At 37.8% G+C, this 27640-nt stretch overlaps 1 protein-coding gene across 3 annotated transcripts; it reads right to left on the bottom strand.

Annotated features, from left to right (window-relative positions):
• On the bottom strand, positions 1 to 27452 carry neurl1b (neuralized E3 ubiquitin protein ligase 1B). 3 transcript variants are annotated; one of them, XM_060884806.1, is made up of 5 exons: positions 27282 to 27452; positions 6019 to 6588; positions 4235 to 4945; positions 2629 to 2751; positions 1 to 1917 (listed from the first exon to the last, which is right to left on the bottom strand). In XM_060884806.1, exons 1-5 carry the CDS (start codon positions 27373 to 27375, stop codon positions 1670 to 1672), a joined length of 1746 nt encoding a protein of 581 aa, XP_060740789.1. In that variant the 5' UTR covers positions 27376 to 27452; the 3' UTR covers positions 1 to 1669. The 3 variants fall into 3 exon arrangements, with proteins under 3 accessions (XP_060740789.1, XP_060740791.1, XP_060740790.1); XM_060884808.1 differs by lacking the exon at positions 27282 to 27452 and adding an exon at positions 12599 to 12842 and having other exon boundaries at positions 6019 to 6585; XM_060884807.1 differs by lacking the exon at positions 27282 to 27452 and adding an exon at positions 12599 to 12842.
• Between the last annotated feature and the right edge of the window lie 188 nt (positions 27453 to 27640).

Raw genomic sequence — 27640 nt, forward strand, 5'->3', positions numbered from 1 at the left:
TTTAAATATCACAAGCAAAAAAATGTTTATTTGCTACTGATCGGCCAGGTACAGGTGGATCTAGACTTATTTAAAAGTGACAGTTTATCCAAACACATTGTGTAAATGAACTACATTAAGCAGTGTGCATGTCAACACTTTCCTGAGAACATTATTAACAGTGTTCATTTTATCCATTTTAATTTTTGTCTAGTTCAAGCCCTAATTTAACAAAACTTGATGAATTAGGGTGAATTCTAGAGATAGTTATCTCCAGGAGCAAGGTAAGATTGTCAAGGTATTTATATAAAATCACATCACGTAATCTGGTGACAGTCACACGTACACTAAGCATATGTTCAGCAAATGCAGATATGTGATATTTAATGCTGTTCAGATTGACACAAATACAGGTAAGAAGCTCATGTTCATGACCATTTTGACTTGCACTTATATGCATAATCCTATGACTGAGTGAAGCCTAGTACGTTAAAACCATTGTTTATCAAATAAACCCTTAAATAACTCTTGAAGAACCTTAGTTTCCTTAAGATTGTTACTAAAGGGGCTAGAGATATGTTGATTACTTCTGAAGACATTAAAATTAAGTCTGACCTACAGAGAACATGCTTCTAGTATTTTGTGTACTCTGTAGTTAAAACTTGTTGGAGGGTTTCTCCAGTAAAAGAATGAATTTTACTGTTCATATAACATTCACATCATCATACAGCCATAATAATAAAATAACCCTCACTCACTCATCTTCTACCGCTTATCCGAACTACCTCGGGTCACGGGGAGCCTGTGCCTATCTCAGGTGTCATCGGGCATCAAGGTAGGATACACCCTGGACGTAGTGCCAACCCATTGCAGGGCACACACACACACACACACTCTCATTCACTCACACAATCACACACTACGGACAATTTTCCAGACATGCCAATCAACCTACCATGCATGTCTTTGGACCGGGGGAGGAAACCGGAGTACCCAGAGGAAACCCCTGAGGCACGGGGAGAACATGCAAACTCCACATACACAAGGCGGAGGCGGGAATCGAACCCCCAACCTTGGAGGTGTGAGGCGAACGTGCTAACCACTAAGCCACCGTGCCCCCCATTGTTTTGTTTTTTTTTTGTTTATTTTTTAGAGAAATGTCTTCAGAGGCTATCTATCTGCAGATATAGTTTACTTAGTTAAGTGCAATAAATGTCCTCTCATTTTTCACTATACACATGAATGGATTTCATTTATTATTTTCCACAATTGGGAACGCATTTATTTTTAAAATATCAAACCAAAATAATTATAAATTTTGTATCTGTTTACATCTGTTTCATTACTCAAAGAAGCCTCTTAGTGTCCATCTGATAAAAGTCATATATCCTGTATACCTCATTTTATCAAATATGATTGTCAGGTTGGTAGGCGATGCTTTAGAGACAAATGTCAAAGGCACTGATAAATGCTTGAGCAAGCATCAGACAAACCTCGCGTTGTTCCACTGCCTCTGGATTGGGCCTCGGAAGTGGTGTTTTTTTAGGGGTCGGGGCGGGTGGTAGAATTGGTGTTGGGGACACAAAGTGAGGTTACGCTACAAGAGTCAAAGCTACAGAACAGTACTGAAATCAAATTCAGTTCAGAATAAAAAGCTGGATCTCAGCTGCTTTTAGAGTTTTGTGTCTTCTCATGGCCTGTAAGTTTTGATCACATCCTTGATGGGTCTCCGGCAAATCGGGCAGCAAGCGTTGATCTGTTTCTTTAGCTTGAGGCCACACTCATGACAGAGACACATGTGTCCACATGTGTAAATGACAGTGTCCACTTCCTGATCGAAGCACACTGTGCATTCACCACACTTGCTGATCAGTGGAGTCTCTGGGAAGGTGAGGCTGGGTGAGACGGGGGGATTCAGAGGAGAGCTGGGGGCTGTTACTGAAGATAAACACAGAGAAATATTAGGATTTAGTTCTTAAGTGCTTCAGTGAAAACAGTGCATATAAGCCAGTGAAAATTCTGTATTGGTGCAAAATCACCACTCGATATCTGTATAAAGTGTTTGGGGTTCTAGCATATGGCTGTGAATATTGGATTCATTTAACAAACACCCAATGCTAAGAGTTGTCTTTGTTGTTGTTTTTTTCCTTTTAAACTACCCTTGTAAATGATCTGTTCATTGAGATCTGGGACATCTATTTTTATTGTATATAATTTCTTTTAAAAACAAAGTAATCCTCCTGAAGCTAAATTTGTTTGCACAGGGGAGAGCTGTAATGAAACCGGAGCTTAAACATTTACTTATTTGGCAGACAGCTTTTTTAAGATAAACAGTTGAGGATCCAACAGTGCACAGATTTGAATATTTGCCTTTCAAATCAATAGCTCACTAAGCCCTACAAGGTTAGTTTAAATAAAGTTAGTGCTTTGTTTAATTTTTAAAGATCTGTTTTTTATTATACTTGTATATATTTAACTTTTTTACATTTACTTAAATTAAAAAAAGGACCATGTTTCATGTAAGTAACACATTTGAAATTATTCCATTTTGCCCTGAACATAAAATGGCACTCAAGGTTGAAAGGTTAGCTGCGAAGAGCAGTTACATCATTCTGAAATAAACTCTCAGAGCTTTGTATGTTCACTCACCCAGCGAGGACTCAGAGGCAGATGAGGATCTGTTGACACTAAAAGTTAGGTCAGAGTCACTGTCATCAGATGCTGTGCCATGGGATACAGAGGGAGAGGTGGATGGACTTGCCAGCAGTGTTCCTTGAAAGTTGGGAGAGAGAGAGAGAGAGAAATTCACTGCACAGAGAATGCTGAGGTCTGATTTATACTTAAGTTATGTGTAACTGATATTTTAAAAGGTATTCTAGGCTAGAGGCTAAGGAGCACTAATCATCAGATTTCTGGCAGCCTGTATTCTGGTAGCTGTATTCAGAATTTGTGAGCGCTCCTCACTGGCATCTTAATTATAATACAGAGATTGACATGTGCATGTTATTATAATATATACACAGTTATATTAGGTTTGTTGGCCCCAAGTTATTTAATATTTAAGCCATAGCCAATCAAGATACATTAGATATCATTAGTCTAACAATAACAACATATATGTCATCAGATTTGACTCGACTATGGTTTTATTGCATAAAACGTGGAGAGAATAAGTGAATTACTGGATGGTGGAAACACTAAGGATCACTCCATCTGTTCTCTAAATCACAGACATTATGATATTAGGTATTGAAATCGTCCAGCTAGGGGACAGCCATAAATAAGTGTGGACACTGTGCATGTGTTATTGAAGCATTCATTTACTGCCAACACTGATGAACAGAGCTGCATCTTGACCCTTCTCTCACTCTTCAAGACACAGGAATTATTTTTTTTTTACTTTTTGGGTTTAGACTGATATATAATAAATATACACAACACACTGTTCAGACTTTAGAAGTGTGCACATTAGACAGCCTCTGCCCTCTCAATATCCCTAAACCCCCTCGCTATCACAATAGAGAAATCAAGCATGCTTCAAAGCATAAAAATAAACAGTGTTTTGCCAGCTGCTAAATATGATTTTCATTTAGGTTACAAATAAACACGGTCCCCACATCGTAGGGGACATACCTGTTACGTACATATTATGATACATTCTGCATTGCCAAAAAACTGACATTGGTGTTTATATGTTCTATGTTTGCCTTCAGGGTCTAGTTCTGAAAGTCAGGAACACAGAATATCATACAGGACATGGCATTTGTTTTACTGTGTTTTCAACAGTATACACTGCTGACTGCTATATAAGTCTATGTAAGCTCATGGCCAGCATATGCTGCATACAAATCACATAATTGGGCTCAGGGTCCTATTTTGGAGCAATAACACAGAGCACAATAGCATCCCATAATAAGACAGACTGAAGGATGTGCAAGGGGCTATTTCTGGGAACATAAAAAGCCTTGGAGAAAACCAGCGTAATGAGACAGGGCAGTAACGCCTATTCTCCAGCGACGAAAGAACTGAATGACAGGAACAAGTAAAGTCCACTCAAAGCAGCAATCTATTTTAGACTACTTAATAACCTGTCCAACTAACCTAGACACAACCTGCACTGATACTTTACATTGTATCTTAAGGTGATATTAATGAAAGCCTCAATTAAAATGTTTTAAAAATGTACAATAAATGCTAATGATCAAGTCAAGTCAAGAATGATGATTACGCTAGATCACCTCATACAGTCACTTGCCTAATATCCTGAGTCGGTAGATGGCACCACGCAGAGCGAAGAAGGTCCAAAGAGCCTGAGAGGAGTCGACACACAGCAAGCGTCCACGTGCTACCCCGTTAATCCCATGATGCACCTCTCCATCAGGCAGAAGTGTGAAGCTGAGCACGTCACCAGGTGCAGTTGCAGGTAGCCCACGGTGCACCACCCAGTACTCCTTACGATCGAGGAGAGCATCGGGTTCAGCGGGCAACTCTGCAGCATGCAATGTGCCCGGGTCACATGAAGTCATGCCAAACAGGAGCATGCCAAGGCAAGGTGGGCCCATGTGACTCACCTCCACAAACAGAGTCTCACCAAGTCTTATGGGCCTGTCACTGAACACCAAAGTCCGAATACTATCTGGGGAGTGGACGCAGGCCATCGCACGGTCACTGGACAGAAGCACATCCGCACCACGCACCGGGTGAAAGCGCAGGTCAGCATCAAGTGTAGAGGGAAGGCCACGGGTAGAGGGTAACCTTTGGACACTGAAAGAGGATGAGGAGGAAGAGGTGGAGCAGCATGGGCTCAGCTGTGTGGAGCTGCTGAGGTGCAAGGCAGCCATTTTTGCAGCCTGGTTGCTCTCCAACTGGTTGTTGCTATAGTTGGCTGAGTCATGGTTGCTTGGAGGCAGGTAGGCACTCAGACGTGCCACGCTCAGGCAGCTTGTACTGTCAGCAAACGTGCTTTCTGAAAGAACGGAGAAAGTCGTTAGGTCATTAAATTGCACATTAAATGGGAGTTCATCATTACTCTGCTCAAATAAGAACCCTCCATGGCACATCTTCCATAAACATCATTACATTATTTATTTCACCAGAAGAGATATTCTCTGTTGTGCCTTCCCTAAAAGGCAATGCATGCATAATGTACTGTACAGAGTGGTTACAAAATGTACAAAATGTACAAAGATTTTATTACAACTGTAATTCATATTGCATTCACCAGAGGGCTCCAAAAATTCCAAACTGCTCCTTTAATGTCCGAATGAAATAAATCAGATCAATACGCAGGCCTTGACTGACAAGCTAGACACAACATTTGCATGGGTCTGGTTTAGCTCAGATGGCAGACTTGTGGCCTCCCAGTATATCAGTCCCAATGAGGCTCTCTCTCTCTCTCTCTCTCTCTCTCCAGGAATACACAGCGACTCTTACCAAATATGGCCACACCAACCAACAGACAGAAGATAAATAATGTAGCAGAGTGGAGAGCAGAGTGAAAGAGTGTTGTTTAGCCTCCTACACAGTGTGTGTATTTTGCTTTGGTGCAGGACATGATCCAGTTCACTACCACACACACACTAAAGCCATCTGTCTGTCAAGGTGTGATAGTGACCATCAGCACCTCTGTCATCGTGACGTCTGTTCCTCTGGCATCCTGCCCTCTTTAGGGGCCCCTTTAAAACAGTTTAGTCTCAGTGAAGACTCCTGTCAGCAAAAAATATCTTAAAAACAACGCTACTGAAACGATTCAAGGGACAAAAATGACCAGAAATATGTTCAGAAATAGATCTGTTTAGCGGTTAGTGACCTCAACAGGTACCTGGGGCAGAAACTGGACCCAGTGGATTAAGATTAGACCTCAAACTCTTCACAGGATTAAATGCAGTTTAATTATAAGGTTCTGTAAGTTATTTCTGGACTGTACAAACTCTTATAAAATATTATGTCTTTCTTGATACCCTTACATGTAAGAATGACAAGACTTGAGTAGTACATAATATAACAATTTTTTTTGTCATGGTCCATCCCATAACTCACCAAGCAGTGTGACCTCCTGTGTGATGCCGTAGATGTCTATGATTGCCCAGAGTGGACGTGCAGCACTCAGGCCACAATGGAACAGTACAGGCTCGCCATCGTTCACCGTGTAGAAGACACGTCCATGCCGGTCGGCCCAGAAAGCCAGCACATTGTCCCTCGCAGCCAGTCTCTCAGGCAGAGCCTTGGCCCAGTATCCAGGCCGTGCCACCAGGTCTGGGCAAGCGTATTTAGGGATCTCAGATGAGGCAAGCTCACCTGGGTCTAGACTGGTGAAGCCAAAGCGTAGTGCGCCGCTCCAGCCTGAGTGTACCCCTGACAGCCGCAATCGCACCTGCTCGTAGAGACGTATGGGCCGTTGACTGAATGTCAGGCCATGGCAGAAGCTGTTTTTGCGTGTGGCACGTCGCAGCTGTGCATCCAGACGAATGTTCTTGCCCTTGGTGTGAGGGTGAAAGCGCGGAGACTCCAGATTAACAGCCAACGCAGATGATCGCCTATCCACTGTGCCATGAGGAAGTATGTAATACTGGCGGCTAGCCACAGGGCGGTGCTGTAGGTTTGCATCTCCTGGAGCAAAAAGAAAATTGCACACACAAATACAATAGTAAATTGAAGTAGTATTGGGATTCAGTTATACAGATAAACTAAGAAAGCCTTACTAATACTTTCTGATGAATGATAAAACTTTATAAATGTTTTAAGTATATATTTTAAGTCCAAGACCCTTGCTTACATTTGAACGTCATAAATCATATGACATGCCAAATATCCAAATATTTGTTTAATAATAGATGACACTAGGAAATATACGAGGAGCACCACAGTTCATATGTTTTATCTCTACTATTAACAGATTACATTAATTAATTTAAGATCAATGCCAGAATCTGACTGTTTTCTTAATAAGACATTTTGTCAGCCACTTAGAATCAACAGCTGCTCCTTAGAGAAAACACTGTGTCTATGAGTCAGACAACAATTATTGAAAACCCTAGGATCTCTTGAGACTCCTCCTTTTAGTCAAAATAGACTGTGCTGTATTTATGTATTATTCCTGTAATCCTCTACTGATGGGGCAGAATATGGGAAAAAATTTCCCACAATCCCTCCCTCTGACATCCCACACACTTCTAATGCTGGTCAGATAAATATATACCCTCCCAATCTCACTTTAATGAACAACATGAGGAGAACATTTGCCTTTGGCCATGATCTAGGTGCTTAACAGCATAGAAAAGGCTTTTATGCCTGGAACAATAGCATAGAATCCGCGACACTAAAGGCCATGGGCATGACACCTCTGACAGATCTCCCAGCAGCCAAAGCAAATATAGCCATTTGAAAAAACAGAGCAAGTTGACAGCAGCTAGAATTGCGCTGTCCACAGTGAACAACTGGTCTTAAGCAAAACACAGATCGAGCTATGAAATCCACGCTGGGTGTATCTATATGAGGAAATGGATGTCAAGCAAAGCACCAAAGCAATGCTTTCTACAGAAACAGTAAGAAAAAAGAACCACATAAGTGTTCTTAAAGGAATATCCATGCAGTAAGATGATTTAGGGGGAAAAAAGCAGCAATAGATTTACAAACATGATCACGTTAAGCTGATAGAGCGTCCTTTTAACTGCAGAGAGTAGATAGTCTAGAGCAAGCTTTCTATATCTTATATAAGAGGAAATTAAATTTCATAGACCTCCTCAGTAAGATTTATTTTAGGAACATTATCCAACTATTCAAATAATTAAACTTGTTTTTTAAATGTGAACAATATTGTGTACACTGGTGTGTTGTCTTTCCCACACTCGTAAAAAAAAAAAAAAAAAAAAAAAAAAAAAAAATCAGGGCCCTCCAGGCTATGCTTGACAGATCCCTGGGGTTTCCTGAACCCCCTTTGAGAACCACAGTTTTAGCGGATGCCTCTTAAATTGTTCACTGCTTCTTATCTCCATAATGTTGTGATTCAACTTCTAAACCCTCTAAACCATGATACAACCTTCATAAGTGTCATACAATCTGTAGCTTCTGCAACATCTCACATTGCCGCTCAATGAAAGTGCTCTTATTGATCAGCTGCCTAACTTACACATAGATAAAGTTCTTATTTATATCTTAGAGTGGAGTGTAAAGCAGGGATTCAGCTGTGCCAGGGCTGGTGCCTCTAAAGAACAGGTTCTGAAACAGGTTTACTGTACAATTTTGTGGAAATTACCAAGTAGCGTCAAGTTAAACCTAATGTATTCTTCTGGAGAAATAAAAAGCTCTGTTTCCAATAAATACACAATATAACATTTAACTATTTGGATTATGTTCATAAAACACAATTATTGGCAGATCAGTGGAATTTATTTCACAGTGCTCTATGTAATAATTTCATTTTCTAAATAAATAAATAAATAAATAAAATCTCTGTAATAAAAGTCCTCCTTGTGCACCCCTCCTTTTCACAAATACCCAAACGACTGATTATGTACCTGTGCAGCGTTCAGTTCATCATCATAGCATAAGCACATTTTCAGTAATATAGTCAGTAATGCTAACCAACTTGTTGGTTCGGTTATTTTGTTTGCATTTACCAGGTACCAGTCTTGTACCAGGACATAGGGAGTGATTTGGGTAAGCTAAAAATAGGCTAGCTAAAAATTTTAGTTGATTGTCTAAAGGCCTTTGTATAGTCTGGATATATCTGCATAGCCTTTGCAGGACTGTATGACAGCTGTATATAACAGCTTTGAATCAAATTACACCAGGCGCTTGGAGCTACAGCCAGTTTTTTTTCTTCCTACCAAGTCACTAATGTTAACTTTGCAAATAAATATCATCTAATGATTCATACATATATTGGAATAGACTCGTTCAGGATTTTTTGATGATTCTATCTCTATTTATTTTCATCTGATTCATGTGTTGTTTCTAAAGGAATAATGACCCAAATAGTTTAGAAAGTCTGTTAATACTGGCTTTATATTTCTCCCGTTTGTGTTTCTACATTAAGCAAGAACACTTTATTTCATACTGCAAAGATGTTGTTCAAGAGCAAAGATTTATTTCATAAATAGATCTGAGGTGCAAGGCAGAAAAAAACACCAGTCGCCTCCTCACAAGCTGTGTGATTTAGGGACCTTTTTCTGCCACTCTGTGTACAGGCAAACGCGAAATGAGAGCCTTGAACTCCACTTGTGAAACGCAGCACGGTTCTGCTCGCTTTCCAAATATAGATCTGCGTGATGTGATGGCAAATCGGCATTGTGGCAGACAGCGATGCTGCAGTCCAGCTCTCGAACCTCGCTCGAGAACATCCACTAAAGCCCTTCTGTGATTCTGTCACAGTCAGAGATCTACGCCAGCAAACACTGCAAGATTTAACATGCTCCGTGTTAAAACCAGGCTTCAGTACATAAAGAAAATAAGTAGCCAGGAAAACCAGAAACAGACAACGTTAACACATGCTGGAAATCAAATGTCAAAAATACACAGGTCGCTATTTTTAGGCTGGCCGCAGCTGATTAAAGTATATGTAAGTACTAAGGCAAATGTCTAATTTCTGCAATAATCATAAATCAATACATTCTTTTCAATTTGTATGGCAGAATCACATTCAGCCTCCACCTACTGTCATATGCTATAATTACATGACAGATCGTTGTCAAGGAAACTTAGCTTGACTTGACTGTTGCAATGAATGTATCCGATTTCACAAATGAAGGAACTGAAAAATGCTGATTGCTCTATGGATTAGAGGAGAAGGTGACAGCAAATCTGTTGATGTGGTGGGGAGTAGAGAGCTTCAGATGATAGTGGCCTGGCACAGGCTGTTGCGGTCAGTATAAAGAACTCATAAAATAGATGACATTTTGCAAAATATCACCTACAAATTTACAGTTAATGTCTATGGTCAATATAAGGGTTGAAACAGTAAGAAAAATATCATGGGCTGATAACCATAAAACACAGACTGACAGTTTTCATTATACTACAATAACTGCTCCTGAAGTCATTAATTGGTTAAGTAAATGAATAAAAATACATATGGCCTTAAATGGTTAATTAAACAATATAATGATTTAGTTTTGACCAGACATTGTGTAGATAGTATTTGTGATATCATTATTTCATAATGTACAGTATAGCACTATATTTACAGGATAACTGTTCTAAATATCTTCAACAATACACATTTTGCCCCTTCTACATTTAAAGCTTTGAACATTCCAGAGTATGACAAAAGTTGCTGCATTACTCAAATGTTTCCTCTTCTAAAAACTGTTGTTAAAGACTGCAAACACTGTCACACCCACAGCCATATCTGAATCTGTAAACATAGTTGAAAGCTGTAGTCCTGTGAATCCTGTATTTCTTGCCTGTATTGAGTGACTGGTGCCTGGTAATTACAGTAAAGGGCACGTCGCCGCAGATACACCATAGAGCGAGAAATGTTAGCAAGTACACTTCAGGAAAGTGGTGTATTTATTTCTCTTATAAACTCCTCTCTGGGTATTAATGCACATGACGTGGCATCATTCAATCTAGCACTGTAGCATGATAGAAATAGAAATAAATAACGACCAGTTATAATTTGTAAGTTTCTCCTCATCTAAAACATCATGAAGAACTGCATCAAAATTATTTTCCCTAAATGACCTTCCATGATCATGAAATTGTTGGTTTTCAAAAACAAACAAACAAACAAACAAACAAAAAACCCACCAACTTTTTATACTACTGCATAGTCTTTCAGCCATCCATTTTAATTTAGAACCTGTCAAACTCAGTTCAAGACACTATAGCATATCCATAGCCAAAAATCAGTTACCCGTGAGTGAGCCCTCCCTATGCTACTCCAAAACAAATCTCTAACAGTCTTTTATTGTATTCCCCAAATGCACATCTGCTTATCATTGTGAATATGGTGTTACAAGTCACATATATAGTAAGTCACTTATTATTCCTTTGTGTGTTGTGGAGTCATCAATCAAAAGTCATTGTGCACTATTAAATGCAATTTATCCATGCACAATTGATTATTGGAGGGTAGGAACAGCATGAGCTCTAATGAATTCCCTGCTCTATTCTGGAAAATAAACATAAATAACATTCAAATTACATCCAGTATAGATCATCCTTTCTGTTATTGTTCTACAATTACACATACTCTATAACTTGTTGCGGACACATTTTTTAAAATTAAGAATTTTTTGTCACATATAGAAACACAAAATTTTCCCAATAAGCACAGATCAATGTTGGGATAATTTTGTGATATAAGGGTATGAATTATACAAATATTTACAATTATTAAAAACCCAAATAGCCAATACACATATGTGAAATCAGGGTTCCGCATCAGATCACTCAAGTCACTTGAGTTTACCTAAAATGATCCAGAACATTAGATTCCTTTTCCTAGATTTCCTAGATTCGTTTTCCCATTATATATAGCTTCTACACATTACTCTACATAATGCTACTATAGTTTATATGAGACAGACATTATATAAGGCTATGGTTTGACAAACAACATGATTCACAGAAGACAGCAATGTAGTAGGGTGACAATAGTTGCTCTAAAAATACATGTTAAGGTCATTTAAGTACTGTCAGCAGCACATACTTGTCAATAACATAAATAGATGAATGAACGAGGGCAGTCAGATGCAAGAAAAAGCCCATCATAAACTGGATAGCTGCATAATAGTCTGTCACGTGTTTTGTTGTGCATTTAGACCCTCCTGTAAAATTGTATGTAACATTTTCACAGTATATAAATAGAAACAAACCCTTCCAAGTATTTTATTTATTTTGCAAGCCAGGTTATTTCTAATAAACATCAACACTTCATATCAATGAAACTGATTTATATTTTATTTAACTGGTGATGAAAAACTGTACCTTTCACCAGATGTTAACTTCTGACAACCTTTCATACAAGCAGGCCATTGGCAAATCTTACCAAGTTATGCAGATGCCTTATAGTAAACGCAATAGTCTTATGCCTTTCTTTCAGGTGTTTATATGAACACATAGCTGCCACTACAGCAGGTTCATCATTAGAAACACTTTAACACATAAGCTCATAAATCCATTGTCTGACATAAACATTTTATTTGTGGCTATAAAAGGAACACCTGAACCCGAAATGGGCTCTTCATTATTTAATCACCTATATTACAGCCCTGGCACCTACAACATCTACAATATGACACTCCTGTGTTGTCTCCAGCTGGACTCATGTAAACACTGCAGGACTGGGAACTGGTTGTAGACTTTGGTGGTTCAATACTCAAAATGTTAAATCAATACCTCAATCGGTGAGACTGATCTGGAGCTATTTATTAGTACTGAGCTCTGTTCATAAACCTTCTCCGTCAGCTCTCATCTTGCTCTTCCCACGCAGTTACCTCTCTCTCTCTCTCTCTCTCTCTCTCTCTCTCTCTCCGTCTCTCTCTCTCTGTCTGTATCACACACACGGAGTTCACAACGCAAAAGCACAAGCGTGGAAATTAGGGCGCGCTCATTAACTCACGCGCGTTCTATTACGCACGATTCTGTGACGCGTGATCGTGCGTGTCGGTCTTACCTGTAAGCGGTTTGGGTGCACTATTCCCCATTGCTATGAGAGATCGATTTCGTCTTGTGACAAGTGGATCCTGACTCTTCCTTGTGCTTCCATCTATGAGTGAAGGTCAAAAGCAGATCAGCGCACCGTTAACGCTAACAGCGTGTTCATGAGGCTGAGGAACGCCGCGACTTTCCTCCTCATCTTCATGTGCCAGTGTGTAGAGAGCAGCTCTTCTCTCCGTTCACCCTTATTGGCGCACTGCCGCCTCCTCCCCCGCACCTTCCCTTCAAATCTTTTTCACAACTTTAAAGCAATACGCACTGCACAGCACCCGCACGTTGAAAGCACTGTGGAGCTGCACATGATCGTTTGGTAACTCCAACAGAAATGTCTGATAGAAAAGACAAGAGACACCCTCACAAATAATCAAAAATACTGTCAGAAAGTAAAGTACAAAATGTAAAAGATGACGGAAATCTGTAGGTCGGAAGGGCCAGATAAAATGTGCCATGAGTTAGTTACTACTACTACTACTACTACTAATAATAATAATGATGATGATGATGATGATGATGATGATAGCAACAGCAGCAAAAGCTACTATAGGTTAAGCTACTACTGCTTACATTATAAATGACAGAAATGAATTAAGCCCTGCTGCACTACCAGCATTACCATCCCAAATGTGAGCATGAATCACACCTCTAATTGGTTGTTGAATCCTTTGCTGTGACATCTAGATTATGGCTGCAGGGTGAGAGAATTCACACTGGATGGGACACCAATCCATCACACAGGACCATGTGCACACACACACACACACACACACCACACACACACACACACACACTTCCATTAAAAACTGTCAACGGTTAATTAACTCAGCCAATCCACCTGCCTACATGTTTTTGGACATTGAAACCCTGTAGATGGCACAGCCGTATTACCCAATGGGTCCGCATCTGGTTTATGCTTATATAAAAAAATATTGTAAAATTGTATTCTGAACAAATCCAAATTACAGCACGGAACAAGTCAAATACTAAACGTAACCTTTATATGTCCTATATATAATAAGGTCATGGCACTCCCACCCCACCCTCCCTCATAGCAAGCATGTCTAAAACATTGATTTTCTCTGGTCATTTGGTTCTCTGGTCATTTTTTTTGTTTGTTTGATTATGATTGATGCCTGATATCCTCAGAAAATTTGGAATCAGCATTTCAATGTAGTTAACATTAATTGTCAGGCTGTTCATGTCCATGTCACAGCTATTGCATCCTTCTCTGTCACATTCAGCATAAGCAGCATGGGTTTGCTTTTTGCTCCTTGCCCTGAAATTGCTAACAGCAGTGCCTTTTTAATAGTCGGATTTTTGGAATGGAGACAAACCCCTACTAAGATCTACAGACCAGCAGTCTTTCAAGCAGAGAGCTCTAAAACACAATAGCTAACAATAACTTAAAGGGCAAATAATGGCTGAGAAAAGTTACGTTTGAAGTTTTATGCTCTCCAAAAGCTTGTTAAGAATGGTGGACATTTTTGGGAATTACACAAGCCCTTTATGAGGAAATTCCCTGCTCCCCACCCCAGCCCCCAGCCCATCCTTCCTTGATGGCTGGGATCTTTTGCAAGCTGTTTCCTGTCTTCTGAGCCGAAACCATCTCTGAGGAGATCTGTCCAAACGGGCCAGGCCCATCATAGTCGGCCAATGTCTGTCCAAACTGTCTGCAGGGAGTCTACGCTTGCAATAAATCCAGTATGTCACCTAGTATGCATGCATAGATGGTTACAAGAGCATTGTCCTTTTCATATTCAAACAAATGAAATAACGTCTGATGGTTTTGAACACATTCCACACCAGTTTTTCTAATAGGGAGAAATATGACCTGTCTCTACTGGGGGCAAACCAAAACACTCTCCACAGATGTGAAAAAATTGAGAAAAAAGCAAAGAAATGTTTAATTTCCAATAACTCTTCCAAATTCTAGCCTAGGGATAAGTGTTGTCAAGCACTGCATGCAAATAGGTGGAAACCATTCTCTTTAGGATTCCACTGTATATATTGGCAGAAAGCATTGTTATAAATTAGACAAACTTTCCATTAGCAGACATTTGAATTTCGGTGCTTTCTGTAAATACGGCTCAAGTCAGCTGTTCCTAAATTACAAGAAGAAGTTGATGAAGTTGAAATGATGACCTAGACAAATGTACCAACAGCTTAGTTCTTATCACTTTCACAAAAAAATAAATAAATAAAAAATCGTTGAGCATTTGCCTGGTCAAATCAACAGGGCAGGTAAAAATCTCAAGGCTTTTTGTAATGAATAAGCCAACAAACAAACAAATAAATAAAATAAATCTTGACATAAAGAAAGAAAGCATTCATTATGCATTCTTAAAGGGTACTTATTTTGCAAAAAAGGATTTGACATTAACCCTAAGGTGAACTGAAATTCTTTAACATCCTCGTCATAGTTTGAAAAGAAAAGGGCGGCAGTGGCCATAGGGATTACACAGGAAGTACACGTAAGGCAGCAATTGTGACCACAGGTCTGGTCATGCTGTAAACAAAATATCACAAGCACTGCAGCTGTTTGTTTGTGGTTTAATGCTCTACCACCAGCGAACAGGATATATGATACTGATAAGCTGCCTTTAAAGATCTGTGATTGAAGTACAAGGCTTTGGTGTCCTGACTGTGAGCACAGCAGTGCATCCAAGTCTACTCATTAGAAACACAGTAAAATCACTGGCGATAAATTAACTTCTACAAAATTGAATGGTCTCCTGCAGAGATTCATTTGATGGTTTTTAACTCCACAGGCATTAGTTCAACACTACACATAACCAATCACCACACGATAATGCTGAGAAAATGGTTTCCATTATCTTTGAATAGTACCATATTCTAAGATTGAAAGAGGCCTGAATATTAAGCATTTTCCCAAAATCCATTAGCATTTTCTCTCCTCTGGGAACAGAAACTGATTCAGTAAACATGTTTGGAAGTGTTTGATGGACAGAGGTCAAAATCCATATTAATTTGGTTCACACAATTTTGCATGTGGCACAATTGATTTTTGTTAAAAAGGACGAACTATCCGATAAAAAAAAACATCCATCGCCAATGAAGCACTGTGCTTCACTGACGGATGAAGCTAGCTATGTGTGTGCTAGAAAGCTTGCCCTATCATATCATCCTTGGACTGCAAAGTGTTAGATTTGCAGTCTTCTGATTTCTGCATGGTTTCCAAGGCACTGCTGAAATGCTAAGCAGATGGCCGATTGGGAGGATTGCATGTGGTTGTCTGAGTGGTGGGGAACTTTTGTCCAAAACCCCAACTAGCAAATCTAATGGCAAAGTGAGTCATAAGCACCCTCTGAGAGGACCGTTTTCATTAGACACATGTGCAAAAACCTCAAGTAGAATTTATTTTCTAAATCTAATTAGCAAAAGAAATCCATGCAACATGACTTCATTCTGACTTGCTGTTTGATTCCAATATTTTATAAGAAGTACTTATACGACTTGTTTACTGATTGCCATGTGATATAATTTCTATTAGTCAATACAAAAACTCAATTGAAATCTCACTTAAAATGCTGAATATGAAATGCAACAACAGTATATTTGTTTAATGGACGTTTTTATAAAATAAATAAAGAAAATTGTCATCTCCTGTCCAATTTCCCTTTTTTTAAATCAGAGCTCTGAGAAAAAGCTGATAGCCCATCCATAAGCAATCACGGATCATATCCATGAATAACCAAGACAACTCTTCTTTGTTTCTCTTCCAGGAATGATGGCAATATGCATAACAAAAACTTGTGTCCTGTGTTCATGTGTATGATATATGCTTCATTCCTGTCATAAAATACACCACTGATTCAGATCGGAAAATATTTAAAACCTGAGCCAATACTGATTTAGCACTTAACGGCAGCACCAGCCACTGACTCATATAGAAGCATATAGAAACTGTTACAGTATGCTCTGAAGAAACTCAACGCATGTGATTAGTTAGAAGTTGTAACTTCTAAATTCTATAACAAATTATTTGAAAAATAAGTACCAGCAATAGTTATGTAGATATAGCAAAATAATAAAAATTGTTGTTAACTCACACGGAAGCAAGCAATAACATAGAAATGTGCATCAAGTATATTACTATATACCTATATTGCCTAAATTTTGTGATCTGCTTATATGAATCAACATAAGATTACATGCTTGGCTCATTGGAGGAAAATCTTGGCTTATAACATTAAAATAACTGAAAACAGCCAATAACACTACATGAAGCCTGACATAGTAAAAGAAGAAATATGGGGAACACTTCGCACTGTGCGGTTACTCTTTTCCTATTCCATGGCTGATCCTGCCAACAGGTCTGAGAACGGGGGGTTGTGTCTTTAACAGATGTAGACTGGCCTCATTTCCCCCAGCTGTGCTATTGTGCTTGATTTCTCTGGCAAGACAAACGGATGCACAGCTACCTAAGCGTAAGGATATGCATGTAACCATTTAAAAAGAAAACAACAACAATGTTCTCCTTTGTCTGAGGGACTTCATACAGTATTATATACAGAATGACACAAAACATTAGTAAAGTGTAGACAGAAATTGCACAAAAAGGGTCAGTGGAGAAGAGAAGATCTCAGTAGCCCAATCAGTGTCTATAAAATAGCTAAATAGTATGCTAATTAGTAGTTAGCACAGTTACATAAACTAACACACTCATTCTAACTGATAGCACAGGAATGCTAATGAGTCATTCAAATGTTACATTTAAAACCCAAGAGTATAAAATTGCATGAATTCTAGAATTTGAGAAATGGGTTATGACACTAAAATGGAAACTAGTACAGCATATTCGGACAACTGCTTTATAAATGTAGAGGTTGTGTTAGAATTGTAGCATGTTAGTAAATACTGAATTACAAACTGTCCAAGGAGATTTTTAACACAAATATATATGCTCAATAGCCATTTTAATAGAAACAGCTGTACCCCTGTTCATTCATGCAATTATCCAAGGATACAGAACAGAAATCTACAGAAGGCACATTGGGTACAAGGTCAAATAAAGTGCACTGTTTAAGACTGCACTCCATATCAGCAAAAATGATGAGGAAAATCTTATTTTGGTAACAAGTGGCACATGCAATATCACAGAATTACTTATCACTTGAAGTATAAGTATACAGTATAAGTATAGTTCGCAATCTATGTATATCAGAAGTAACTAGCTTGCTAATTACAATAGTATAATGGAATTACAGTCTATTTTTGTTCAGCATGTTTCCACAGATTGCTTAGGTCACTTTAGATAGCCATCTTAAATCTAATAAACCTTATCCCTCTGGATTTCTTCTTCTTCTTCTTCTTCTTCTTCTTCTTCTCTTCTTCTTCTTCTTCTTCTTCTTTATCTTCTTCTTCTTCTTCTCTTCTTCTTCTTCTTTATCTTCTTCTTCTTCTTCTTATTATTATTATTATTATTATTATCATCATCATTATTATTATCATTAATTTTGTTGTTGTTGTTGTTGGTGGTGGTGGTGGTGCTGATGGTGTTATTACTACTATTGTCTTTTATGAATAAACAAACACAAAACCATATGATCTCTAAAGATGGATCTGTTGCCCAGAATGGCCATTCTACCTAGTACCAAGTACCTAAAAATGCCTAAAACCATGTCAGCAATAAAAAAGAATTAGAAAAAGAATGGGAGTGGGAGTTGAATTATAAAATAGAAACCTTGGTTCAAAAATCTTTCATATATTTACTTCCATAAAACCCGATATAAATATGACTAGTAGAAAGATCTGCAGTTACGCTATAGTTAAAAGTTCACTGCTGTGATGAGCTGGTTCAGTTGTAAATATCAACTAATGAAGGAAAACACAAGGCCACATGACATCACATTTTACAGCATAGGGCAGAAACTGTGCTTTTAAACCACTTAGAGCAATGTGATCCCAGCATCAATGTTCAACTCTTAAAATGAGAATGCTAAATGGTTTCAGAGAAAATGTGGTATAGGGTGATAATCCTAAAAGTGGTATGTCAGCAGTTAGGAGCAAGTCTGCTGGATTTCTTGTGGTTAACCATTTTGTGCTACCATTCTCCTTCATTTCTTCATAATTCCTCTGTGGGGAAAAGTCTATTCCCTAATCAGTGCATTGTTGCTCAATCTTCCACAGTATTAAGTTATGTTATCTTTATGGTAACAGCAGGTTATGACCAGGACACATGTATAGACAGTTTAGAGACGAGAGGTGAGTTAATGACACCTGGAACCGTAAAATTGGGCAAAACATAACTCTTTGCAGAAATGTATTGTATCTCATAACCCAAAGGAAACAAAAAACAAAATTGGTGATCATTTGTCTTAGAACTTTCATACATTCAAAATTAAGAAGTAAAAGTAAAAGATATTGTCTTGTAAAATTTCTGATATGCTGTAAATATACCACAGATTTGAATTCACGGAACTGACCGGTCAGAATTTTTTACAACAGGGTGGCTTTGACAGTAATTCCAAAGTTTATTTTATTATTACATTTATATTAAAGCATATTAAAGTTCAAATTCTATTGCCTCAATCGTAAGAACTTATCCACAGGGACCTACAAGCAAAGTGATAGAGATGCATTGTGGGCATTCAATAACACTAAACATAACTATAAAGACAAGTTGTTGTTTAATTTAATTGTAAGACAGCAAAATGCTTTATAATATTAAAAAGCATACCATGACATCTTTTATTTATTTAATTTAACACATACATGATCTCCACAGGAGTTGTTTAGTATTAAAATTAGGTGATAATTTTTTGAGCATATTTACATGTTAAATATTGTTCAATAAAAACAATATGGTTGTTTAAATATGTTATTTTCTTGCTACAAAACTCAATTTTTACTCCATAAGTGAATCCCAGTTTAAAGAGATTATAGTAATCAACAGGAGCAGCTTTTCTGGCCAAATCTGTAAAATTAACAACAGCTTACTGACAGAAATATACAGGCTTAACAAGACAAACTAAACATTTATACACTAAATCTTTAGCTTGGCACTATTAGTAAAGTCTTTAAATTCTTAAGAAAATTGTAAATATTGTATTAATCATATGTTTCTCACAAATGTCTAATGATTATTGTCTGATGTCAATTATATCATCAGTAAAGTGAGAACAAATTTAGACTTTGTGGCTACTATGTACAAACATCTTTGACACTTCATAAGCAGTAGTAAATACACTTGACATGTGGAGTTTCTTTAGTCCTACCTCCCATAAACAATCACAAAATAGCATCAGTGTTTCAGCTGCTTTACAAAGCCCTTAGGTCAAAGGGAATTGAGATGACAGAAAACCTACTGCTATTATTAACTACTACTGCTATTATTATTTTCAAACTAGAAACAATATATATGATCTGCACCGATTTTTTTTAGACAAAGACCTTTTGCAGTGCTGTGGGTTTCTGAAGAGCACAAGCACTTTCCTTCCAGCAAGGCTGATGTGCATACATAATGGCATGACTGATGAAAGTTGTCAGTAGCTTAAAATGACTGCCAGCATGAATAATAAGAGCAATAAACTACAATATCAGGACACACATGCCTCTTTTACTGTGTACTAAGAAGGGACGTACTGATCCCTCATTCCATTTTCAATATGATATCAATTTCAGAGCTTATTGTATTGGCTAATGAAAAGTATCCAATGTTATTTAAATACATCATACACACACACACACACACACACACAGACACACACACTAAAAACATACATCAGCCCATCAGTACAAACTGATGTAATACCAATGCAGCTTTCCAGCTTTTCAGCCAGCCCTCATACAAAGAACTACTCATACAAAGAACTATACATATTTGGACAACAATAAAGATTTCCAAATTTATGCTGGGTAGTTTATGACAAGTTTATGACTATGAAAACTCACACGAGATAATTATTGCAGATTTATTCTGCAACGCCATATCTATAATATGCTTAATGAAGTTACTGTCTGTACTGTCAGCTGTACAACCTGGAGGTCAATGGGACTTGATCTTCTAAGGTCAAAGGGCACTCTGTTGCAAGACCCAACACAAACAACAAGTGGCAGCCAACAACTTAATACAAAACAGATCCTAGCACTCATATTAATGAATTATATTCTGATGACTATGATAGAAAAAAAAACACTGTAAAACTGCATGAGGTTCCAAATGTGTGAATGGTGACTGGGTATTCAAAGGGAACTTAACACAAAAAAATCAAGAAATGTTATACTGTTGTTTCAGGGACCTCCGTTTCTGAAAACCAGTGGAATGTAGCCATGTGTTCTAAACAGGGCTTACACATTGTAAGATTTAATGAGAGCCATATGAATTTGAGATTAATGAGAGGTGAATTCAATCTTTCAGTAATCCAGTCAGAGGCCAGGCAACCCCGCTTGCCATGTCTGCAACATCTCATCATGCTGTAGGCTGTTTCAAAAAGTGAGTCAGCCTTTATTGCTTAAGAACTCTATGCCCTGTATGGAAGAAAACAAGGCAACTCTGCGCAGTCACACAACAGTGAGCAATACTTTGGGTTAAGATTCTATGAACCATACACATATGGTCATTTGGAAAATAATTTAATCTAAAGTGACTTAATAAAGAAGGCAAATTTGAAAGCATGCTTGAAGCAACTGGTCCATGCATTGATCTGTGCTTGATCTCACAATATTCTGCTTAATGCTCTCTTTACTGCTGCCTGCTACAATTATGTTATCTAATTGCAGTCAACTTCAGGAATATTAGCATCATTCATAACATTTTACACATAGAATATAAAAAACAATAAATATATATGCTATCTTTGTAATATAAGAACACCGTAAAGTTTTATTTTCACACAATATTTTTTTCTTATATAAAATGTAAAAATTCTTACATTTTTGGAAGTTTTTGGACACGTTTGACATCCCCAGAATTAATAGTCTCACATGAACAGAATGAGAGTACTGCGCATATAACAAGGCTGAATGAAGCCTTTTCGATAGGAATTTTGGGCCAATGTTCTATTTAAAACATTTCAAGTCAAATCAAAAAGCTTTTATTGTCATTTCAACCATATATACTGTAGCTGATGCAGTACACAGTAAAATGAAACAACGTTTCTCCAGGACCATGGTGCAAAGAAAAACTACATAAAGCTACATAAAACAAGACAAAAAACAACAAAAAGATAAGGACTTAAGTCATAGCCACATAAAGTTCAACATGTGCAACCTAGTGCATACTGTGTTATAAAGTGCATTCAGTCTCCTTTTCCAATCTGAGATTCTCAGATTTTGTTTTTGAAACAAAATATTTTGAAATACATGTTTCTTAGAAGAGAGTTTCCCCGAGTATCTGGAGATATGTTGTCAGTGTTTGTAATGCTTTTATTTTTATTTATTCTCTTTGAGGGTTCCAATAATTCTGGATTTAAACAGCATGTGTCATCACTGGCCTGTTTGTGAAGATCAGATTGTAAAAGTCTATGAAGAATAAGTTTTGAGTATACTATCCACTATACTGATGTTACTTGTCTCTCTCTCTCTCTCTCTCTCTCTCTCTCTCTCTCTCACACACACACACACACACGCACACGCACACACACACACACATATGCTCAGCTGCTCTGTGCTCTGTCAAGTGCTATTTTAATACCAGCTTCAAACTAGCCCAGGGAGCCTTGTGGCATCTCCTCTGCACAAGGTTAGCAACACCCAGTGAGCAGTTGCCAAAGCAAATGGGTCCCCTGGAGAGACTGGCTATAGGGCTCTTAGAGGGGTCGAGACATTATGGGCTGCTTTTGGCCTTCTGTTCTGGACACTGATTATTTACCGTGTCAGGATAAAACACAAAGAAAGACATTCATCCAGTTCACATTCTGATAAACCCACAAGTGACTTCACTTCACTTCACCACTTTTAATTCAATAAATTGAAATGTGATCTAGGACAGTGCGTATGTAAATCATGAACTAGAACTTACGCCAAAAACACCACAACAAGTATGTCAGATAAAATATTTATGACTAGAGGATTCCACATGACAGTCTATAAAGAATCATGCTAAGTTCAGCCCATGCCCTTTCCCCAGAAAAGCATTTACGCAGTATCATCTGCTATAAACAGCATCTTCTCAGCTTGATTCAGTCATCAAAAATATTTTCTACATTTTATCATACTTTATCAATAACTCAGAAATTTGAAAATTATATTTTAGCGTAAACTTCTCTGTAACTGTATAGAAAAAGAAGCATACAAATGCACAAAGGCTTTACCATTTTTCCACCTCATGAACACACACTTGCAGAAATGGATGAGAGAGAGGGCTCTCATCCTACCTGCAAGCAAGAAACAAAATCAGAGGCTGATGAGAGAAAATTACCTAAATAGCATGCTGTTAATCAGAGTCCAGACCTTTAAATTCCACTAGTGTCAATTTCTCCATATGTTACAGCCTTCAGGAAAGTGGGAACAGTTCTCTGGATGACATACAAAGTTTAAAAGTGTATATCTAATGAATCAAGGTTATTTCAGGCCCTTGTTGTAGAACAGATGACTTCAGCAAGTAGGGATTTCACCATTGTATTGCATACATTGCTGATAAACAACTGATGGACAATCAACAGTTTATATTGTACTGTGATTTGAATAGTTACCTGTATGCTGTTGTGTCTTGGATTTATTCTTGGATTGTACCCTTTCTTGTTTTTCTAGCCTTTAAAACCTTGCCTTGACTGTTTTTGTTCAGTTTGCACTTGGGTTAGAGAAATAGGTGTTAAACTTGCAAAATATCACAAATTATAAATTGATCCTGTTTGAAATATTTTTCTCTACTCCACATACCATTTGAAGGGAACTGTTTTTAGACACTGTGCATTTTTTATATTACATGTGCATGTATAATAATACTAGTATAATACATTTTAAACCTGAGATTCATTTTAAAGATGAGACACGATTATGCTGGCGTTCTAACTTAGCAATCATTGACTCTCAAGACTCTAAGACTCTTCTTAATTGCTATTAATGTGATGAAAGCTTTGTATGAATTAATATTGCCCAATATATCCTTTGTTAATCTTTTTCATGTTATTGACTTCTGAACCAAAACATATATTAATCAAATACAGAAGGCCAGATCATACATAGCTTTTCCAAAAATAACAAATCCAAATGTATTGAGCACAGTTCTGCCAAGGATGTAAGAATAAATACGTCTATTGTGTGAACCAACACTATTAGAGAAAGTGTGTTGTATGTTTTCTAAGGTGAATCCTGCACACCTTGCACATTGGCAGATGTGATCGGAAGCAAGGTTCAGTGTGCCAGTGGAAACCCCAAGGCAGCTCACTTATTTTCTTTTGATTAAATCTGATTATTTTGGCTCTCTCCTCCCAAGCTCCAGTCCAACACAAACAGCATTGTGAAGGCGCTTTTTCAGATTAGGTAAAAAAAAGTCAGAGGAAGGCTCAGACATTTTTAGACAACACTAAATGGAGATTGTTTATTTTTCACATTTTAAATTGAACTCTGATTAATACTCATGCTAACTGCATCAAAATTTAACTCAAGCGTTAGCCTACTGAAACGCCTTCTTCCCCAATGACAGGCATGACAACCATTGTCAGTGAATCGTTCATTTTCTCCCTGACAAATCTACTCAGACTGAAGATTTATGAGCTATCAGCTTAGGTCCACAGCATAATACATAACCTTTCCTCACTGGAGACTGATTTAACAGGACAGATTGGTCTTTTCGCTTTTTACCGCCAGCCCCCGAGTATCTGCTGGCTTCCGTCTATCTGTGCCATTCTTTCCTTCTGCTTTCTGCCCCTTGTAGTGTGTAGAGACACTTCCCGTGGCCCCTCAATTCTGAAGAGGGCACTGATACAGCACGAGTGCTGGCTGAAGAGGCTATTTTGAGAGCTGTAAATATGGCAGTTTCCTCCATGATAGTGAAACTAATAACCCTGAGGATCCTTTTACATTATTAACAACTGGCAGTGAGCTCAATAGGCAGGCATATACGTCTTGCTCAGTGTCTACTTCAGCTGGACATGTGTCTAATATGGTTTATATTGAGATTGATGAGAGCTGAATTTAGTTCATGGCACTGTGCAGAATGGTGCATGTTTTCTATGACCCTGTGTAGTTTAGTGTCTCTGTGTAAAACACATGCTGCAAAACAAACCACAATAAAATGAAAGCAGACACTCTTTTGAACATGAAATCTTTTTGCACTGAAAGGAAGTTTGGTTTGAGATAAGAGAAGAGTGTGTGGCTTGTTTACTAGGGCACTTCCTTTTGGAACTTCTCTAAGCCAAGAGTCACATTTATTAATGTTACAGTGATTCAAGACAACACAATGTACTACATAAAGTTCTCATCACTGTTTTGCAATGCAGACTCAACATGTCACAAAATTACTTGATCTACTTGGCTAATACTCAACAATTGTTGGAAATGAGAGTCGTGTATAGCTTGTTGAACAGGTCTGTTAGGAAAACAGAGCCAAACTTTTGGCACTCCCACATGTAGGTGAACAAGGCCATACTCATGAAGAGCACAGCCCCATTTAAATTATTAAAAAAATGTAATGAAATGAAAAATGACAGTGCGTATCTCAATGACTCAATGTGTTCTAGCATTTTCTAAAATTCTGACATTTATTCTAGGTGTTTCTAAAAAAAATGGAAAACATTTAAACAGGAATTCTAGCATTTAAGATGTTTAAGAGGCTGAAAAATCAGTATTTCTGACACCACATGACATTTAATAAATCTTAGTCACCATAATCCATAAAGATATCCAAGCCATCACAGTGTTTAAATGTGAAATACATTTATAATTGCAATAAGAACAGTGGCTTACATCATAGTTTATTTTTCTAACCATAGTAAAAACTATTAAGTAATGATCATTTTCTGTTCCTTCATGGAATCACACATGCCATCTGCTGGATAATAGAGACAGCACAAGTTGAACCAGACCATTACTCTGCTTAGTACACAGTGCCAAATCCACTCAGGATATACAAAAGATAATAAGTGATAATAAGAAAAATGTGTATTTCAATGACCTCTACATGAGAAAATCAAGAGAATCTTTCTAGTGATAAGCTTACAAAAGGCTAACGTCCGTACTACATTTAATCTTGTTTGATGAAGTCAATAAAATCAAGGCGAATGGCATTCCAGGGGTCAGATGTCATTTAAGTCTGTCATCACACTCTCTATTACAGTGTTCCCACACACTGAAAAGGTCCTGGGAATGGACATCTTCAGCAACTCAGAAGCCAGTGGTTTAGTATCCTGGGAGTAATACTTCCTGTCTCCCAATCCAAAAATATCTGCTACAACATGCATACAACATTCCCATGAAAATGTGACTTTAACAAAAAAAAAAAAAAAAAAAACCCTTTCTAAAACACTGTATAGAGCTTTGACATTATAAATGTAGATCATATAAGGTTTAAGGATATTTGAATTTCTAATTTCAACAGTTAACATTCTATTTATGTGTACAGAATAGTACACATATATAATATATATTTATGTGAACAGAATAGTAAGGCAAGGCAAGGCAAGGCAAGTTTATTTGTATAGCACATTTCATACACAGAGGTCATTCAAAGTCCTTTACATAGAAATTAGAAAACAGTTTATAAGAGAGAAAAAAGAAATATATGTAAAAATAAGAGACATACGATAAAATCATAATAAAAACAAAGAACAATTAAAGAAAATAAATGTGATTTCAATAAAAACAGTTTAAAATATGTTAAAAAGAATAAAACAGGAGTAAAAGTGATTTGGATAAAAAGTGCAGTCAGTGTGAAGCAGCACAGTGCTCATTCAGTAAATGCAGAGTTAAACAGATGTGTTTTTAATCTTGATTTAAAAGTGTCTACTGTTGAAGCACATCTGATTCCAGCTATAGGTGGCATAATAACTAAATGCTCCTTGTTTTGAGTGAACCCTTGGTATCTCTAACTGACCTGATCTCTAACTGACCTAGTACACACACACACACACACACACACACACACACACACACACAAAATCATTCACACACAGAGGCTTTAGATTTGCCAGATGATCTAAGTGCATGTTTTTGGACAGTGGGAACAAACTAGTGAGCCAAAGGACACCTGTGCAGACTTGGAGAGAGAAAATGGGGAACAATGCACAGTCCCAAAAACAGACTTGAATCCCGGCCTTAAAGCTGTGAATGACAATGCTTCTCACATTCATCTTTAATTGATACATTACACAGCCTAGGAGGGGCATCAGGATAACTAGATGTCATAAAACCAAGCTGCTCCAATTTCATAACAGACTTGATTATTTAGTGTATTGCTTGCACTGCTTTGGAAGTTTGTAGTTGATTTGACAAGGTTACCAAATACCAACCAATACACCATCATGCATTTATGGTTAGCATTTATATCCACATATCACATCTACACTATATGCACTAGTCCAAACACTGACATTTTAATTACATTAGGACATACAGTAAATAGATTGTGTGTGTGTGTGTGTGTGTGTGTGTGTGTGTGTGTGTGTGTGTGTGTGTGTGTGTGTGTGTGTGTGTGTGTGCGTATTATTATTATTATTATGGGGTGAAAAAAACAAACTAACCTTGCTGTATAGAAGCCTGCCATTCAGCTCTGTGGGCTTCATTTGAGGTGATCAGCTGCTGGGGAAACAGCATCGATGACCCGTTGTTCCCCATAGGAAAGGTTTTTCTTACAAGCAAACTGTCAGCTACAGTAAAGAGTCCTCACATGACGGAAGGTTGTTCTGACAGTAAAATCCCGCCCGCGTGCAGTTTGAAATGGTAAAACAGCCCACACTTGTTGGGGACGCGCGTCTCCGACCAATCAGAGCGCAAAACGAGCCGCTGGCGTCAAACTTTCCAGCATCAGACAGCAGGTCACTGTTAGTAGCTGATAACAGTGAATACTGAGTGTACACGGTTAACTGTTCATGACTTAATA

Source organism: Tachysurus vachellii, chromosome 13 (genome assembly GCF_030014155.1).
Source record: "Tachysurus vachellii isolate PV-2020 chromosome 13, HZAU_Pvac_v1, whole genome shotgun sequence".
Taxonomy (NCBI): Eukaryota; Metazoa; Chordata; class Actinopteri; order Siluriformes; family Bagridae; genus Tachysurus; species Tachysurus vachellii.

Coding starts and splice junctions, on each gene's coding strand:
- neurl1b (XM_060884806.1), bottom strand. CDS start 27,375: ATGGGGAACAACGGGTCATCGATGCTGTTTCCCCAGCAGCTGATCACC. Junction 4,946..6,018: donor ACAGGAGGTCACACTGCTTG/GTGAGTTATGGG, acceptor CCGTTCTTTCAG/AAAGCACGTTTGCTGACAGT. Junction 1,918..2,628: donor TGCCTCTGAGTCCTCGCTGG/GTGAGTGAACAT, acceptor GTTTATCTTCAG/TAACAGCCCCCAGCTCTCCT.